Here is a 15,351-nt window from a genome sequence, read left to right on the forward strand (position 1 = left end):
TTTCATATGCCTGTTGGCCATCTGCATTAAAGATGGAAATTTTTATTGAGTCACAATTAATCCTAACTTTTTTCAGTGTCCATATATACAGGAAAACATTCCTGTATGTTCTTAGTTAAACTTTTGCATATGTAACTTCTAGGTATCCAGAATATTTAGTTTCCCCTTTGGTCAAATTAGCAGTTTATTTTATTCTACCTATTCCCATTATATTATTTCAGAAATTTTTATTTGGTTGACTAAAGCAGGAAAAGTGATAGGAAAGGAAACATAGAAAATGAAGATTGAATAATTTGGAGTACCATTAGACAATCTTCTTACATCCTTAGTAAATTGGAGCCTCAGTTCTTCACTTCCTTCCTATTATAAAATTATAAAAATGCACTTTCAGTAGGGAACTTGGTGTAGTATATACATGTTAATGTTTAACGATGCACATCTGAACCCTACTCGATGTTTATTATGAAATGTTACTTCAGTAGAGTAATAACAAAGCCGTGGTAATGGAAAAACTTAAATGTCCATTCCTTCTGCTGTGCACCTTTGCACTAGCGCCCACCAAAATGACCAGATGCATTTCCTTGACCCAATGATGTCATTCTTGGCTCTGTGACTTACTTAGGCTAGCAGAATGTTACTGAACAGAGGTCTTAAGTATGCTCCTCTGGCATTTACTCAACTTCCTGCGCTCCTGTGGCCTAGCATGAGGAGAGTATGCCCATGTCGTCACTGCCCTCTCCGTGACCAAGCCCAGTGCTGAAAACACATTGGAATAATTTTGAACATAATGTCAATCTTTAGACCTGTGAATATAAGTCAATGTTGTAGACTACTGAAATTTTGCTAGTTAATCAAGGAAAACTAATATGTTCAAGTTCTGTGAAGAATTATTAGTACTTTACTTTAACCAGATATTTTTTGTTTTTTCTCTATTGCTACAATGAGTTCAAGCACAATTTATAGGACAGAGAAGATGGAGGGAAATATTTTTAAGCAGAAAAGTAAACTAGGGCATCCAGATTAGACTAATTGCAGTATTATTCCTTAAGGAGTATTATTGAATTCTAAAATTATCAGCTGAGTTTTAACATGGAACATTTCAAGTGAAAAGATGTACTTCAGTAAACTGAATGTATTCTTCTAGCTATAGTACCTTTTAAAATGTCTAATACCAACTTTTATTAACAAAAGAATGCCTGAGGTAGGGAATTACACTAATGGGATGCCTCTTTGTAAACTTGTGAGATACTTAATTCCATCTAAGTCAGTCCCAAATCTATTCATGAAGGCCCAAAGATTGGAAACCTATTATGAGAGAAAAAAGACTTGAAGAATATATTTAGGGGGAAAAGAGAAATTAGCACAGTAAAAGAAAGAACCTAGAGACTAGTGAGAAGAAAAAAGAAAAAATATTCTGGTAAAAATTCTGAAATCCAGTGATAGAAATAAATCCTAGATGTTTGCCAGCAGGAGTTAGGGGAAAAAAGAATCTGTACATCAGAAGTAGGGGAAAGTGGAGAGACAGTACAGATTGAAACCCAGGTTGATAACCTGTGGACCTGCTAATGCATTTGTTGCAAAGGAATGTAATGGGAAGAAATTAGTGATTTCTAAACTTCTAATTTGAATAAATATGTGAGTACTACATAATATTTTTATTGAAGTAAAAATGTAACCATTTTAAAGTAATATTTCAGTGAATTTTAGTACACTTACAATGTTCTATGACCTTCACTGCTATCTAATCCATTACCCCAGAATGAACCCTGGCACAAATTAAGCAGTTTCTATTCCTTCTCCTTCCTAGTCCTTACAAACCACTACTCTACTTTTTTTTTTAAGATTTATTTTGATTACTTATGCATACAAGAATTGGGGTCCAGGCCAGAGGTGCAGGGAGGTGAGAGGATCCACCAGAGATAGAGTGGGGAGCAGAAAAGGCAGATTGATGAAGAATACTGCTGAGGGAAGCAGTGGGAAAGATAGGAGAAGTCTGCTGCACAATGTGGGTCAGCTCCCTGGCCAGGGATTGAACTCATGAGGCAGTGCCTGCTGGTAGCTTGATAGCACTGAGACTATAACCCCTGTGCCACCAGGGAGGCCCCTATTCTACTTTATTTCAGAGTTGCCTCTTCTTAACATTTTGTACAGATATAATCATTAAATATGTGGACTTTTGTGCTTGACTTCACTCAGCATGTTATCAAGATTTCTCTGCTATATATGAATCAGGACCCTATTCCTTTTATTGCTAAATAATATTCCATTCTAATATATAAACTGCATTTTGTTATCTATTCACAAGTTTTCATTGACATTTGAGTTGCTTCTGCTTTTTCACTATGAACACTGTGGCTATCCACAGTCATTTTCAGGTTTTTCTTGAAAACCGGTTTTAACTGGTGTGGGATGGCTAGGGTATTGACAATTCTGAGTTTAACTTTTTGAGTATCCACAAGCCATTTCACCCAGCAGCTGTACTACCTCATATTCCTACCAGCAGTGTAGGACCATTGTAATTTTTCCATGTTCTCACAAAAGGTTCTCACCTTTTGTCATTAATTAAAAATTTTTTTTTAATTTTGGAGTTATAGCTTTAATGTTCCACATATCCACATGTTCCACTCACCCTCCACCAGGCAACCATTCCCAGTATCCCCTCTGCCTCCCTTTTCTGTCCGCCTTCCCCCCCCCTTTCTCTAGTAACAAATTCTTTTACTGAAAGTTTTGCCTGTGTATGTTGGTTGTCCTTTTTTTTTTTTTTTAATAATCATCCTATTGGGTGTGAAGTATTATCCCTTCGTGCTTTGAATTTGCATTTCTGTGATAACTAAATGATGTTGAGTTCTTTTCATTTGCTTATTGACCATTTTGTATATCTACTTTAAAGAAATCTCTGTTCAAGGTCTTGCCCATTTTTAAATTATTTCATTTGTCTTTTTGTTGAATTGTTTTAGACTTTCATCAGATACATGATATACAGATTCCCCCCCCCCAATCTGAGTCAGTTTTCGCACTATTATTGAAGAAATTAATCCTCTCCTCTTTGTGTATTCTTATTGAAGATTAGGTGGCCATATATATGCAAATTTATTTCTCGGTTCTTTACGTTGGTGTGTCTGTTTTTATGCTAGTACTAAGTTGGTTTTGATAACTATAGCTTTGTAATATAATTTGAAATCAGGCAGTGTGGTATGTCAGCTTTGTTTTTCTTTTTTAAGATCATGCTCTCTATTTAGGGTCTTTTGTGATTCCATATGAATTTTAGATTTGTTTTCTCTATAAAACAGCACTGGAATTTTTATAGGTATTTACATTGATACTGTAGATTGTTTTGAGTAGAACATTTTTACAATATTAATTCTTTTATTCCATGAACACAGAATGTCTTATTTGTTTCTTCAGTTTCTTTCATCAGTGTATAGACCTTTTACTTCTGTGGTTAAATTCTTTCCTAATATTTTCATCTTTTTGTAGTTAAGAATAATACTTTAAATTTAGTGCCTTATCATTCTGTAATATATATCCCCTGTAAAAATACTTCTTATGCATGATTTTTCTGATTTTTTTTCATTTCATCTGATCTTTTTGTTGTTGTTACCAAAAGGCTAAATAGTGTATTTGGCAATAACTTGAGACCTGTGATGATAGTGTCTTCCTCTAAAAAGATTTTTGTTTATGGCAGACACTAGGAATCCAAGATTGCCTTAATTTTGTGGTCACCATTTAGAGCTGAACTGAAAGGGGCGGTGGTGTTTGGGCTCGTTTTTATTCCTATAGTGTAGCTCTTGGGCTTCCAAACAAAACTGTTGGAGTTTTACTGGCTTCTCCTTCAGTTCTTGGTTTTCTCCTGCATTCCAGTATTTTTCCTTCCAGCTCTCTGAAGCTTCTTATCCTCTCATTTGTCACTAAGTAAAAAGTTGCCTGATTACAGGCTGCAGTCTTATCCTTTTAATTCTTCCTCTTGTTGTTAACCCTCCACTGTTTTGGAGATGTGTGTGTGTGTGTGTGTGTGTACACACATACATACATTTTTTCAGGAAATTTCTAGGTTTGCCAGAATATACTATTTTTCTGATTTCATTTATCAGCCTTTTCATGTCAGATTAACAGATGGAGACATTATGTAATTTTAGGATAATAGGAACTTGATAGTTCAAACTACATCTATATAAAGAGAAAGAAAGCAAGAGAGAGAAGCTAGAAAAATATATATGTGTGTATACATACATATTCTTAGTTTTTCTTAGGGACAAGTTGGTGTAAAGCACATACTCTACCATTACCAGAAGTGGAAGTCAACAAAATACAAGTGGAAACACACAGCAAAGGACATAATCTTTTCGGAAAGTTAGAGCAGACCCAGAGATCACCATGTAATAATGTCAGTCTTACCCACTTATATTTTTATACACATTCTTGGGGAGAGGGTGAGAATTAGAGCTACTGTGTGGGGTCTAGCAGTTGCATGTGTCAAATTGTCAGCCAGTGAATGCCTTTTCTTATGTGTATCTTATGGGGAAGAATTAAAGACCATTGAAGACTGTATTGCTCATGAAACCATGAGGCCTTTATAAGAAAGAATCCAATTTTACTTATGTCCAGTTTCCTAGTGTTCCGGGTGGAGTAAGTGTATCCAAAGTACAGAAATGAATGTATATGTTGAACGTATATTATTTGTCTTTTCACAGTAAAAACCACTATCAGAATATGCCATACTGAGTCATCCCAAAAGATACAGTAGAATAGAGAAGGAAGTCTTTTTTCTCACCAGCTCTTTCTTCCATCCTCTGCTAACAGGTGGCATCTCCACAGAAAGCGACTGTGCCTTTGAGCCAGACTATGCCGCCCCCCCACTTCCGGTGAGCGAAGGTATGCAGCACATTCGGATCATGGAGGGCCTGTCCCGCTCTCTCCCATCCTCCCCCTTACTCACACATCAGTCTATCAGTGTTCGGCTCCAGCCTGTGAAGAAGTTAACTGGTAAGGACTTCCTCAGTTTGGTATGATTATCGGGAACGCTAACGGTACAGCACTCTCCATCCTACCAGGGATGTTTGTGCGTCTCGAGGCTTGTCCTCGCTGGTCTTCTAGTGTCACTGGCCCTTGGATAGTGAGCTCCTACTGAGTTTAATTTAGAAAATTAGGATCAGACTCAGTTTGACAGATTGATGTATTTATTTTCTAAATGATCCATCTGTTGTGGACATGTTTTTCTAGGATTTCAGGAAATTTCTAGGTTTACCAGAATACACTGTTGTTCTGATTTCATTTATCAGCTTGTTCATGTCAGGTTAACAGATGGAGACATTGTCATTTTAGGATAATAAGAACTTGATAGCTCATCAAAGGTACACCAGTGATATTTTTGTTTGAAATCCTAATTTCTGTATTTTACATCTATTCAAACTAAGTTCAATATTTTCTTCTCGATACTACATTCCTACAGCTTCTTAGGATATTTGTATACTTCATAAGGTATGGATTGCATTGATTGTTTAATTAATATGATCTCGTATGTATATTATCTGTTCTAATCAAATTATTTGGTACAAAATGGTGCCTTTATTAAACGAACTTTGTCCTTTTAGGTTTTTTTAGGGAAGAAATGTTTGTATACTATATGATATTTATGTGTGAAAGTCTGTAAGCCTGGGTCATTCTGGTAGATTTAGCATTCTATTAGCATTCTCGGTGTAAAGTCTGATGTCAGCAAGTTAACATCAGTTGATGGGTTATGAATGCCTGGAGGCAATGAAAGACAAGAATTGAAGCAATTCCCAAAGGCCATGTTGACTGTTTACTTCCTTTCTGTCTGTCCAGCCTTTAACTAGACAGTAGGAAGTCTTGATTACCATTTGACAATTCAGAAGAAATTATGAGGAAAGGGAGGAAATGGAATTTTTGACCACCCCCCCCCCCAATTTGTGTAGAATGACCTTTCACAATGCTTATGATTTTCATTAAAATAACAGTGCTTCTTGGGGAATATGTTGATGGGCACTTTGGAAGAACTCTGGTGACCACAATAGGATGACCAATATATGACAAATCATATATTATACAACAATTAACAGGGATATAAGGAAAAAAAATACATTTACAAGTTAAAATAAATAATAGTGTTTCACTGTTCTTTGGTTACATGACACTTAGTGTCCTGAGTTGTGCCAGGTTTGTTGATCTCTAAGCATTTTCAAGTAACTACGTTTCAGAGTCTACATTGAATCTTGGGGCATTAGGTATAAATCATCTAATAATATTTTACTAAAACATTTGTTCTGATATCTAAAAATAGGATAAATTTTATGTGTTTGGGCTTGAATAAAATTTTATTTCTTAGGACCTTTTCCCTCTTTTTCTTGTAGTTTAATGTATCAGTGATTACTGAAAATACAAATAATCAGACACTCTGACTACCCAGTGATTGGCCTCACTTCACCAACACTGGACAGAAGAGCAGGGTGTGTCCAGCCCTTGCAGGAGTGGGCCAAGGCTGCCCGAGCTCGGCTAGATGCCACTTTTCCATTTTACTTGCTTATCTCAGTTTGTACTTGAATTTCAGTATAACTTTACTAAAAGAAAATGCGTGTAATAACCAAGCCATTAATGTGTCTGACATGATACAGGCGATATAGGCAAGCTGAAACAAATAGTCATGAGGAAAGCAGACAGGTGGTTACTGTGTCTGTGGAGTAGGGTTTAATTTTATAGTGTTTGAAGTGTATGTATCCTTGCAACAAGCTTTGTTTTATTTGTGGTAGAGATTGGCAGGGCCTAAGAATTTAAAGATTTAAGATGCATTTTTAAATTTGTGAATGGAAGAAATCTGTCTCCTGAAAGAGGATACCATGAAAAAATTTTGTGACCAGTTTTCTGCCAATTGAAGCAAGTGATAAGAATTTTCCAGCTTCACTTATAATGAAATTAGTCTGAACTTTAGAAATTTTAGTAGATTAATTAGCGGTTATCTTCCTTTTCCCTAATTATATTGTTATAAATAAATAAAAAGAAAGCAAAATGGAGAAAGTTTAGCTGACACCAAGGAGATACCCTCCAAAGATTGGCTGTTAATAAAACATGTTCATTGAGATTACACATATAATATATGTGAATTTATGTGCATTTAAACTTCCCAAGCACCTTCTGTTTTCCATAATTAATATTATCAACAAAATTGAGTAAGTAGGACCAGAATTGTCATCTTACTCTACTTTTCCTTATCACTTTTTAATATATAACCTTTTGTCTCTTATTATAGTCAAGGTAGTTGAACATAACTTCACAGTGAACATATCACTGTGAAGGTACCAAATAGGAAATGGGGTAAAGAGAGACTGAGGCAGAGTGGCTAAGGAGTCAGAGGAGGAGATATTTGAGTTCAGGTCTGAATAACAAAAAGGAATCCACCACAGCAAGGTCAGAAATCAGAACCTTCTTGGAAGAGAGAACAATCAGAAGGAAAATCTAAAGGCAGAAACCCTGTGGCATGTTGAAGAAGTGGAGGAAAGGCAGGTGTGACTTCAGCCTAATCAGTCAGAGAAAGGGTACGAGAGAGAGTGGATGAAGAGGTAGGCGGAAGTCAGTTTTAAAAAAGGAGCTAACTTTAGGAGTTTAGGGAGCTGGAGTGAGAATGTGATCCTGCCTGAGCGTAGTAGTGATCTCATTGTTGTGATACTTGTTTACAACTGTGTTCGCAGAGATGAGGTGCTCAGAAAATGTAAACTTTTTTGGCAAATAAAATTTATCTAAATTTGGTGAGAAGTATTTAAAAATTGCTTTGACATTAGGCACCAATGTGGAACTTTAGTTCCCCATGTTCTTCCTCAGTGATTTTCACAGTGTTTCAGTGTCCTACTGCTCCTCAGTTGCTTCCTAAAATAGGGGTAATGGGACTGCCAAATAGTTCAGCAATAGTGTACTTACACTGTCTGTTTATTGTGTATATTGTGTACTTAGTGAAAGTTAGATTTTGAGTATTCACAATTTTGGTAGGGGTATAAACTAGTGAAACTATTTTGAAGGGCAGTTTGACATGTATCAAACTATAGTGCACATAATCTTTGGCACAACTTTATTGCTCAAATAAATTTAAGCAAGTTTGAAATGTCTATGTTTATGTATGTGTGTACATAAAGTATTGTTTATCTGGTAAAAAAAACAACTGAAATGTAAATATTAATAATAGTAATCCATATGTATTTTAAAATGATACACAATCAGACATGCAGTATTTTTATCATACATAAAATCCAGAATCTCTTGAGAAAGTCTAAGAAAATGAACCTGCTTACAGTTTCCTCTGTGTAAACTTGTACAAATTTGCTAGAAGCCCTATACTTCAGTTTTCTTACTTCTAAAATGTGGGTAATAATCATCTACCAGCTAGGACTGGTGAGAGTCTTGGCTGCCTGGGTATGTGGAAGCTCTTAAAACAGGGTCTAACATGGAGTAGTCAGTAAGTGAAGCTACATTTTGTCATTATAATTTTCAAAGAACGCTCATAACTTTCTATCAGCTGTGTCAAATAGGAGCTCTGAACTTTTAGAGGGTGACCTTCAAGTAATTTACTTAATTACCTTAAGTAAGTCTCTCTACTTCGCTGAGGGTTAACCTTCAAATACTGATGCCTAATGGCTTATTATCCAGTCTCTGGAAAAGCTTTTTCTTTTTCTTTTTGGTGGAGGGGGGGGTCTGATTTGCAAAGTATTTGCTACTGGTAGCTTTGAATGATCCAATTTGCATGGTAAATAAGTCACAATAATTGATCCGATCATGCTGCAGCCTAGTTATTTTAGATGCCAGCTATCATTAAAATACTGTTTTCATCATGGTTAAAATGGAAACATTGACTTAGTACTGAGACATACTGGGAAAAACATTTAAAGCTTTTGACATTAAAAAAGAACTTACAGCTAATGTTAGTGTACATAGTCGTATCTTTTAGTGTACTTACATGTTTTTCACATACAAATAATTATTTTTCATGTTTTGGAAACTGGAATTCAAGAAATACCAGAGTGAATTTAATTAATGAAAAAATTTTAAATACAGTATTGCTGTAATTTTGTTATTAGAAGGACATACAGAGTTGCAGTGAAGGTTAAACAGACTTTTTTTGAACATATAACTTAACATATAATAAACATTGAATAATTGTTATATTTATTTTTACCTCAGGGAAAGTGAAAGGATAGCCTTGAGAGAATTTCTGAAAAGCTAACTTGAAAATATAAGGAGCATGGAGCTTATGTTAATCTCCATAATCGTACTACTATAGCAAAAGAGTAGCTATCTTGCAATTACAGGGAAAATGCTAGAATTTCCTTTAACATTTTGTATTTTGTGAATTTTATTAGATTAAAAAACATGTGGTAACTTAAGCTCCAGCAAGTGTCAGCTAACACTGTTTCTATGTTAATTTCTGTGTTGCTAAAGTAGCTTAACAAATTTTTTTTTAATTAATGAGAAAATGTATGTGTACACTTTAAAACCTTTTGGAACAGTAATACTAATTAAACTAGGGCTGAATCTTATTCAAGTACTATTTCTAAATCAGATCCTATAGATTTGTGGGTTAAATATCGAGGTGTTGTAAACATCAGGGTTTATTTACTCAGTGGTAGGAGTGGAGAAAAGGCCTTGGGGAGGGTATTTCCTGTACTCTTCAAAAACAGTAGTAGAAGATGTTATAGGTCATGACTTCATTCATATTAAATCTTTTCTATTATCATGAGTCAGTATTATTAAAGAAATCCAGAGCTGGACAGCTGTTAAGTGGTAAAAGGAATTCATTCAGGAACTATTACTGTGAGGAAAAGAACCTCCTGTAAGAATGGGCTCAATTCCAAATAACAGTGAAGATGGCTAGTAATTTGCAGCCAAGGAGCCAGATGGCCAATGGGGAGGGTGGCGGCCAATGGAAAATTGCTAAGCGACATCCAGGGTGGGGGCATTCTCCACAAGCTGACATCTCAGGGTCCTTGCTACAGCTGTGCTGTGCTGCAGGCTTATGGATGGGGCCCCAGGGTGAGGCATTACCGAGAGGGCTCTAGGGACTTGCCTGCAGTTTCGTCAGGGAGAGTGACAGCATGTGTATCTTGAGCGCCTGAGTAGCAACATACATTATCAAATAATGAATCGTTTTGTGATGTTTACACACACTGGTTTGCAATTTAATTAAATCTGTTCTTTATAGATTTTATAGGAATTTAAACCAATAATTTATATACTGGAAAATAATTTTTATTTATTTTCATATTTGAATGGAAGTGGCTCATACAAAAATATCCTTTATAGTAATGGTAGCATTTATTTATAACAGCTGTACTATTGCTATGTAGTGCCGTTGAAATATAGTAGTTCTGGCTTCCTGTTTGTATTTGACGACTAGGGAATGTTTGCAGAAGTACCAAAATGCCCCTTAGTAGGAAAAATGACCAAAATACAGATAATTTATATTTTTCTTATAAAATGATTTCATTTTGGTTAGAATCACACATAGAAAAGTATGTATGCCTTACTATAGAACAAGCAAATGGTTTTGATCTTAGAAGAATAGTGTATTAGCATGTCTGGCTTCTGTAACAAACTACTCAAACTGTGGAGGTTTATTGTAGGATTGACTTGTGCCTCCTCATCTATTCCTCAAGGACAGATTCAAGAATGATAACCACAAGCGTAGTGGAAATAAGTGGACTTTGGTCTTTAACTAGGTTGAATCCCTTACTGGTTTTATTCTATGCAGCAAGTTAATTTCTGCTTTTAGTGTCCTCTCATTTAAAGAAGTCATGGTAAGCTACCTCACTCAACTGCTATGAAAATTAAGTGACACTTACACACAAAGCCTGGCACATAGACATTAAAAAAATATTTTTTTCTTTCTTATGCATCATCTCAAAAAACACACAAAAAGGAAAAGGGAGATTAAATTTATGAACAAGTGAAATCATCAACTATGTAAACTGATTATCTGCAGTGTTTCTCACTGTGTGGTCTCTAGGCCTTTGGCATAAAAATAATGGAGTACTTCTTTTCAAAATGCAAATTCCTGGGTATCCAGATGCACTAGTCAGTCCCCCTTCAGAGGTTCTGTCTCGTGAAATCTGGACTCCACAGATCTGTATCTTTAAACTCTGTTTTGCTCACTAAAACTTGAGAACCTCTGTTCTGAGGAGCCACTCTGGATCATTGTTTCATTCTAGTATTAAAAATTTATTTCTTTAAATCAACATGTAATCATAAAACACATTCAAAAGAAATTTTGGAAGCACATCTTTCAAAAATAGGTGTTTACTCTTATGCTAAACTGAATTGAACCTTTTCTTGATGTTCTAAATTTCAGTGAAAAACTAAATGATGCTGTGCTCTGCCTCAGGGGACCTGTTGCATTCACTGGTTTGCTCCCAAACTGACTGTGCTCAAACTTTGAGGACTTTTCTGTTTTCTCCTTTAACGCACAAATTTTTGTCAGTTTTCACTTCCCTCTCTTTACCTGCCTGTTGTAGTTCTTCATCCTTTTCTCTTTTGAACTCATGGGTGTGGACTTAGAACTAACACCAAGCTTTTGACCTGGCTGTGGAATTTACCAAGATGTTCTTTTCTTCTTCCTTTTTTATGCTATTCTGGTCAGGATCAGTAGTGTGACAAGACTTCTGGATTCTAATACTCAGATTTTAGGGTCTTACATGACTTAACCAAATAAATGCAACATCATGAGACACCACAGTGGTGCTTTTCAACAGCGCTGTACTTTGTCACTACCTACTTACCAGAAGTCTTTTATACCCGGGTGCTCAGCTTCCCACTTCCTTGTAGCTCTCTCAATGGTCATTACCTCCTACCTTTTTAATTTGAAGACTAGTGTGTTCTAGCAGAAAATAGTCTTCTTAGGAAATTTGTAACATATGCTACAAATAGAAAGACTGGGAAGTCTTTCTGTAAGACCCATATACTGTAAGAATAAGCTGTTATTATTGGGCTTCCTCTGTGTAAACAAACAAACACAAAAAGATCCCTAGTATATGTTCTCTTATTTATGTACAATCTGACTGCTAAGCTAAATGAGCCTACCACTTCTTTTTCTATCACAGTGGTGGTCTGGTTAGGGTGTCAGTCACGGAGCGCAGTCCTGCTAGTCTGAGCTGAAGGCCTTCAGTAAAGGGTGGTGCAGCATTCAGATCTCCAGGAGGGCCTGAGGGAGCTGGGGCTGCTGCCACCTGTGACCCTAAAGGGGTACCAGTGCTGCTGCCACAGTTACCCCAAGGAGCCAGATGCCCCAACCTGGCCCATGGCATTCTCTACTCCTCCATGGAAGGCACAGGGCGGTGGGAGGGCAGCTAACTGGTAAAATGACTGTCTTTTAAAGTATACACATCTGTATTTTAACTCAAAGGGCTTTGAGAGGTGCATATTTGGGGCTTTCCAGCCACGGCACTCGAGGCAGAGGTAGCGAAAATCAGCTTCGATTCTTTGCTGCATTGTCCTCACAGAGCGCTTGGGCTTAATAGTATCATTCTCTGTTCACGACACACTCCAAGTGATATTGAGGCAAAAAGGCCCAATTCAGAGACATTCATGGGCTGTGTGCATGCGTCGGTGGTGAGCTAGTCCATTTAAGCGGTGAGTCTGTGAGGGTAGCCTGTGGGCCTCAGCCGTGTCCGCAGTGCCGGCTAGGCACTGACGAGGCCCTTTGTGCCTCTTTGTGCCTCTCACTCCTGCCTCGGCACTTGCGGATGAATCATTGATTTCCTCCAGTGGTTTGAAGTATTTTATAATTTAAAAATTGAACCTATTTTTACCAGTCTAACACAAATACAGTTTTGTGGATGATTTTACTTTAAAATTCAGGTAACTTTGATAAATTATTAATCACAGCACAGCTTCTTTCTATCCCTGGCGTTACAGAGGTCTCCTGTTGGGATGGTGGTAAGTAAAGTGTGAAATGTAGTCCTTCAAGGGTAGCACTTTTGTAAAGACTTGAAATCATCCCAGGTTTCAAAAGTAATGTTAGCATCTTTCTACACCTAAATTTTTTTTAATCCTTCAAGCATCGCTATAGGCCCATTTTTCCTATAAATATCCTATAGTTTGTTTTATTGACACATTAGTTCTGTCAATACCAGTACACCACATAAAATTAAGACAGTTCAAATTATTTTTGATGTGTTTAATGATAAGGATGTTCTGATTGTAGTTGAAACAACACGTGATTTTAACTTAAAAGAGTTACACATTATTTTTTCTTTAACGGGTGTATATATGCATTTATGTGCACACAGACATGTTATATGTATGTTTGAATGCTTGTATTAGAAAATAAATACTGACAGCCACGTTTCTAATCATTCAAATTAAAGAAGTAGAAAACAAGTAAATATAAAAGAAGTAATAATATTTAAACCAGGAGTGAATATAGCTGAAAATCAAAACACTTTTAGCCCAATGAAGCTACAAACAAGTTCACTGAAAAGGCTGAGAGAATAGAAAAATCTTTGGCAAGGATATGCAAAGTGAAAAAGAGAGGAAAAGAGAAAAGATAATATGCAGCACAGAGAACAAGAAATGAAATACCATGCATACCATTCTCTTTATAAGAAAATATAGTGTGAAGTTTATGGTAAAACCACCTAAAATAAAACTAAATGAAATGGGGAAAAAAACAAACAAAGTGTAAGATGGACTCAGGAAGACTTAAAAATGTGACTAGTCCTGTAACCATAGAATCAAAGCTCCCTAAGAGTCAGCAAGTCCAGATAATCTTACAGGTAAGTTTTGCTAAGATTTTTAAGTAACGCTAATAATAACAGCAAAAATTTAATTTTCACAGCAAACTAAGTGTAGAGTCAACTTCTAGGTGAAACTTGAGTGATGGCAAATTTCCCTTTGCACAGCGTTGGCCGTCAGCGCCCTAACTTGTGGAGGCGGAGACCCGCTTCTCCGTGCTCCTGCCAGTAGTCCTCCCTCTGCCTTCGTGTCCAACCTGCCCAGCGTCAGGCGGTGCTACACCTGTGCTGTCACCCTGCTGTCTCTGCACAGTGACCATATCAAATGGACAGGAGATTGTACTGAAATCGCTCATCCCTGTAACCCTTATTGACTGAGTGGACATTTTTCCTTTTGCAAAGATCTTACAGAACTCACCTGATGTGCATATTCTCCCAACCTCTAGTGCTGAAGCCTTCCCGGTTTCCTGAATTTTTTTTTTTTTCACAAAGGCTTTTCAAGTAATTGCATGTTCCTGTTATGTTCTCTTAGACACAAATACAAGGTGGGTGGGTTTGGATTTCAAGTTTGTTTTTAACTCATAACTTGGGCTTTCTTCAGTGACTTCAAAAAGTACTTATTCTGAACTTTTTATTTTAGATGGAATTTTTCTTAATGGGAAAGACTCAAGGAAAGTGAGGGTTGAGTAATTGTTGCTGTGTGTGTTGTTGAGTCATTGCATGTCACTGGCGTGCTGGCGGGAGGTGTGAGGCATTCATGAGGCTGACTGGAGGCAGCGATGCTGGCTCAGACCCGACTGTCATTCGTTGGCTGTGTGGCCTCGTGATGTGACTGTTCAGAGCACGTTCCCCAGTCTGCACTGTATTACCATCACCACCATTGTTCTTCTGTTATTTCTACCTCATGGGGTATCATGTAGGTTAAATAAGATACGTTAAGAACTTAGTGTAGAGTTTAGCTCACAGTGACTGATCACTGGAAACTTACAATAAAATCATTACTTTTATTTACTTTCCCCAGCATTTGATCTTGTCTCCCTGTTCCATTTCTTTAGCCTAAAAATATACCAACAGTCTTCTTTTGTTACCTTAAAAACATGGCTCTGCTCAGCTGAGGGCTGTTCTTCTTTGACAGGATAATTAAAGGGTTTTCTGCTCTTCATCTTTGATTACATCCTTCTTTCTCTCTCTGTGTATCTTTTTTGATGCAAATCCATCTTCATCAGAAAAACCTGGTAAGGCCATATTTATGTCTTTATATCCTTCCCATTATTTCTGATTACATAAATTGCTTCTTGATTTTTGACCTGTACACAATGTTCACTTTTGGAATCACTGACCATTAGCTCATAGCTTTTCTGTGCATTTTCTCTCAGAAATCTGCTTGCCTAAAACAGTAAGTGTAGTTTTTTGACTTTACCCAGAATTCCTGTTGGAATGATGACCCACACAGGGTCATAGCAGGGATCCCATGGAGAGGGCTGCCTAGCAGGTGCCACCTGGGAGCAGTCTCTAGCAGAGACCTGATAGACCCTGCCACTCCATAGATCAGCTGGGGGCGACTGTTGTGTGTCATCCAAGGCCTTTATCCAGAGAACCTTTGAAGCCAGGGGCAGATGCTTAAAAT

At 36.9% G+C, this 15,351-nt stretch overlaps 1 protein-coding gene across 2 annotated transcripts in view; it reads left to right on the top strand.

Moving 5' to 3' along the window:
- TANC2 (tetratricopeptide repeat, ankyrin repeat and coiled-coil containing 2) overlaps positions 1 to 15,351 on the top strand; it is a 278,089-nt gene that overhangs the window by 97,725 nt on the left and 165,013 nt on the right. For both annotated transcript variants that reach the window (XM_012733089.1, XM_012733090.1), the window contains one exon: positions 4,801 to 4,983. In XM_012733089.1, coding sequence (XP_012588543.1) covers positions 4,801 to 4,983 — 183 coding nt within the window. The remainder of the gene's footprint in view (positions 1 to 4,800; positions 4,984 to 15,351) is intronic.

Source organism: Condylura cristata, unplaced genomic scaffold (assembly GCF_000260355.1).
Source record: "Condylura cristata isolate star-nosed mole 26May11 unplaced genomic scaffold, ConCri1.0 scaffold00038, whole genome shotgun sequence".
Taxonomy (NCBI): Eukaryota; Metazoa; Chordata; class Mammalia; order Eulipotyphla; family Talpidae; genus Condylura; species Condylura cristata.